Below are 4,177 nucleotides of genomic sequence, written 5' to 3'. Positions count from 1 at the left end.
TTTATATCCATCACGAAAAAAAAATTAGTTATTTTGACTATTTTTATGTTTAATTTAATCATGATTTATAGTCATATAATATGTGACCGCTATATTTATAGTTAAAATAACTTATTTTTTTTATTAAGATAATTACTCGAGTATAATAATACTAAAAGTATGTAAAATATATACAATTGTTAAACACATTTATAAAGACCGTTATGTCGTTTAAATAATAAAACCCCAGGGAATCGAAAAAAAAAATTGCATCGTACTCGTATGTCGGTGCGTTGCGGGGTACTTATATATAAATTTAATATGGATCGTCATTATATACGCGCGTGCGTTTTATGAAACTATATCATTATCATCCTGTTTCCGTGTGTATATTATTATTATTTATTTACTATAATTTAAATAATAATACATAATATTACATAATATATGTACCTATCTAATTTTATTAATATACAAACCATGATTGACACACGACCATGACGCGACGGTGATTTGGAATTCGCTAAACAAAGACGAGTCGCTTATCCGTGTGCTATAATAATAATAATAATAATATGTTTATCCCTTTCTGGACTGACGGGACTTTAAAGTCCATCGAAGTATAAAATCTGTATAAATTTAAAGAATATTAATAAACTGGTCATACTGACTGATGGGACTTCTATGTCCCATACACTATCAGAAAAAAATAATATAGTTGTGATTTTAGTCTGTTATCATTATCAAAATTATCATTTCGTTTTTCGATTTTTCGATTCCACATGTCAAGCTGTGTTCCTGTGTTTTTCATTTTTTTGAAAGGATTGTAATATAGGTAAGTGTGCATATTATTCATTTTTTTAGGTCTATTATACGTATAGAATGTATTTTATCACTCATAAATAGTATTATAATATTACATAATGTTTTATATCATGTAATCTAAACTCGACTTATAAGTCCCATCAGGCAATAACAGTTTTGTTCCCATAGTGATAAATCATAAAATAATTCAAAATACTACAATTTGGAATATTATTTGTCACAGAAAATGAATTCAATACAGATTGAAGAAATTGAGAGATACTTGGAGGAAATTCCTGACGATGGTGATATTGTTTCAGAGTTTGAAGATTCTGATTTAGATGAATCTGATATTATTCATCCTCTGGATCCACTGGATAAAGTAGAAAATGTTGAAGAATTTGATATACAAAACTTAGGTAACTTTATTTTCTTGAATAGTTATTTATATTTTATTTTATAAATTAATGTATTAATTTATTTTTTATTTATTTATTAGTTTATTTATTTTATTTTATGTTATTTATATTTTATAAAATTCTTAATTATAAGAAAAATACTTTTTTTTAGATGTTGTATTTGATAACAACCTACCCACTGCTGATGGTAACTCCAATAAAGGTAAATTAATATTTGGTATAATGTATACATTACACACATGTATATATTTTTATACAACAAAATTTACTTATTGTACTTATTCTATGAAATTTAAATTCAAATCTTAATTTTGTTTTATATTAGTTTTTAATGATATTTTTTTGATATTTTAGATATTGAATTGTCGTCAGATGAAGAATATGTTCCTAAGAAAACTCAAAATAAGGGTAAAAAAAAAGGAAGTGAGTACATGTAATGTTTGTATAAATGTACTGGTACCTAGTATTAATAAAATAAAATAACATGATATATATATTTTTTTTAGCTAAAAAAAGTAAAAAGATAGTGACCAAGCCTAAATCGAAGAATACAGTTAGAACTTTAGATGACGTTGAGGCTGAGGAGGAAGATCAGACCGACAATTTACGACCTAGAATTTGGCTAAGAAAGACAGATATTGATACTGTTAGACCAGAATATTGTAGACCTGAAGGAGTAAATTTGTTTGAATTTAGTAGATGCAACACCCCTACAGATGTATTTATGGTATTTGTTGAAACAATTTTGAATGATTTGGTTTATCAGACAAACTTATATGGCACACAAAAAAATAAAACACTTAGAATACAGAGAGAAGATATGCTGGTATTCTTAGGTATTAACTTTTTGATGGGATATAACCGTTTACCGTCATATAAAGACTATTGGAGTACATCAGATGATCTTGGAGTTAAACTTGTGTCAAATGCTATGTCTAGAGATATGTTTGAAAAAATTCTCATTCATCTACACTGTAATGACAATACACTATTGCCTATAAACAACAAAGATAAGTTATTCAAATTAAGACCAATAATAGATAAGCTTAATGAATCTTTCAAACGTAACTATTTTGGTACTAGACAAGTTAGTGTTGATGAAAGTATGGTGAAATTTAAGGGTAGGTCAACATTGAAGCAGTATAATCCGATGAAACCAGTAAAGAGAGGTTACAAAATTTGGAGCCTAGCAGATCAAAAAGGATACATGTTAGCTTTCAAAATTTATCAAGGTAAAGAAGAAATTGTAAATCACGAGTTTGACAAATATGGACTGGGTGAACGAGTGGTTTTGGAACTTACCAAATCAATTTGGAACGAACAACGAGAAATATACTTTGATAATTATTTTTCTTCACTACCTTTAGTGCAGAAACTAAAACTAGAGAACACTCTAGCTTGCGGAACAATAAGGACAAACAGAAAAGGGTTACCTACAGAGATGTGTACAGACAAAAAAATGAAAAGAGGCGAACACGATAAAAAGTTTTTACCAGATGGGATTTCATTTTTTAAGTGGATGGATAATAAGGCCGTCAACTTTATATCTAATTTTCATGGTTCTGAAGTTACATCTGTAAACAGAAAAGAAAAGGATGGTACTTCAGTTTCAGTAACATGTCCAACTGTGGTCTCAGATTATAATTCATATATGGGTGGAGTAGACCATGCTGACAGATTACGTGCATTGTATGATATAGATAGGAAATCTCGCAAGTGGTGGCACAGATTGTTTTTTGGTTTGATCGATATTATGTTTGTAAATTCTTATGTAGTTTATTGTACCTTATTTGAGAAAATTCCAGTGTTGGAATACAGAAGAGCTGTTGTACGAGGTTTGCTAACCAAACAATTACCACAGAAAAAAAAATCACCAGCTCAAATCCAAAAAAATTTAAAAAGAAGAAAATCAGCTTATTCTATGCCAAGAGACGTCCGCACTGGAAATCTAGGTATCCATCATCCAACATTCGTAACACAACGGGGAAGATGTGAAGTATGCAGCAATAAAGGTATTGAGTCAAGACCACATTCAAAATGCTCGTATTGCAAGGTCCATCTATGTGTCAATGAAAAAAAAAACTGCTTTTCTGAGTATCATGAATTATAAAAAAACATCTTAAGTATATAAAAAAAGTAATATTTTCTCTAAATTGTAATCGTTTGTATTTTTTAAAAATTAAAATAAAAAAATCCTTAGGAAAACGTGTTTTTTTTGTATTGTTTATATGTATAAGAAAAGTGACCTAAATGCCTGACGGGACTTATAAGTCCAGACCGTAAAGGACTGACGGGACTTTTGAGTCCCAGGATAAAATAAGGATCAAGGATCAAAAATAATGGATTTTTTTGTTCATACCCTATCTTAGATATAGGAAAAAAATCGAAATTCACAAAAAAATTTTTATATTTTTAATGTTTTTAAGCTATCGTCCAGAAAGGGTTATATTAGTTATGACAGGATGAATTGGTTTCGTTGCGGCGGCCGTTCAAAGCGCTTATATACCTACAAGTAGAGATGTGAGTGGAGTAAATTTACCAGGTAATTTTTTACCGGTAAAAAAATTTACCGTAAATTTTACCAATTTTTTTTTACCGGTAAATTATTTTTTACCAAAAAAAAATGTTGTGTGACCTCTCTAATCAAATGAAATCGAAAACGCCTAGTCTAAATTGTAAAGAGATATATTTTTTATCAAATGTTAACAATACAATAATGAATAAAGTACTAATCACGGTTTAAGATAAATCTTAATATAGGTAATAAACAGGTTGGACCAAAGTAGGTAAACCGAAAAAGGAACTTCTGTGATATTATCATTTGTAATATTTATAATTTATATACTTGTTATTGTTTATATAGTTTGTTATATACTATAAAATCAATATTCTGCCACCCCTAATATATATTAGAACATTAAATATCAGTAGGTAATTAGGAAAGATCTTATAGGGAGATACCAAGAATGCAGATA

At 28.6% G+C, this 4,177-nt stretch overlaps 1 protein-coding gene across 2 annotated transcripts; it reads left to right on the top strand.

The window, feature by feature from the left end:
- Positions 1 to 573: 573 nt before the first annotated feature.
- On the top strand, positions 574 to 3,647 carry LOC132937232 (piggyBac transposable element-derived protein 3-like). Of its 2 annotated transcripts, XM_061004047.1 has the most exons (5): positions 574 to 814; positions 1,028 to 1,202; positions 1,354 to 1,404; positions 1,557 to 1,625; positions 1,709 to 3,647. In XM_061004047.1, exons 2-5 carry the CDS (start codon positions 1,031 to 1,033, stop codon positions 3,310 to 3,312), a joined length of 1,896 nt encoding a protein of 631 aa, XP_060860030.1. In that variant the 5' UTR covers positions 574 to 814; positions 1,028 to 1,030; the 3' UTR covers positions 3,313 to 3,647. The 2 variants fall into 2 exon arrangements, with proteins under 2 accessions (XP_060860030.1, XP_060860029.1); XM_061004046.1 differs by having other exon boundaries at positions 574 to 1,202.
- The last annotated feature ends 530 nt before the right edge of the window (positions 3,648 to 4,177 follow it).

Source organism: Metopolophium dirhodum, chromosome 1, assembly GCF_019925205.1.
Source record: "Metopolophium dirhodum isolate CAU chromosome 1, ASM1992520v1, whole genome shotgun sequence".
Lineage (NCBI taxonomy): Eukaryota > Metazoa > Arthropoda > Insecta > Hemiptera > Aphididae > Metopolophium > Metopolophium dirhodum.
This window is presented reverse-complemented; position numbering and strand designations above follow the sequence as displayed.

What these genes read in the sequence shown, in the direction of transcription:
- LOC132937232 (XM_061004047.1), top strand. Translation starts at nt 1,031, where the DNA reads ATGAATTCAATACAGATTGAAGAAATTGAGAGATACTTGGAGGAAATT. An exon ending in ATTTGATATACAAAACTTAG is followed by an intron (nt 1,203 to 1,353) that starts GTAACTTTATTT and finishes ACTTTTTTTTAG; the next exon opens with ATGTTGTATTTGATAACAAC. An exon ending in TGATGGTAACTCCAATAAAG is followed by an intron (nt 1,405 to 1,556) that starts GTAAATTAATAT and finishes TTGATATTTTAG; the next exon opens with ATATTGAATTGTCGTCAGAT.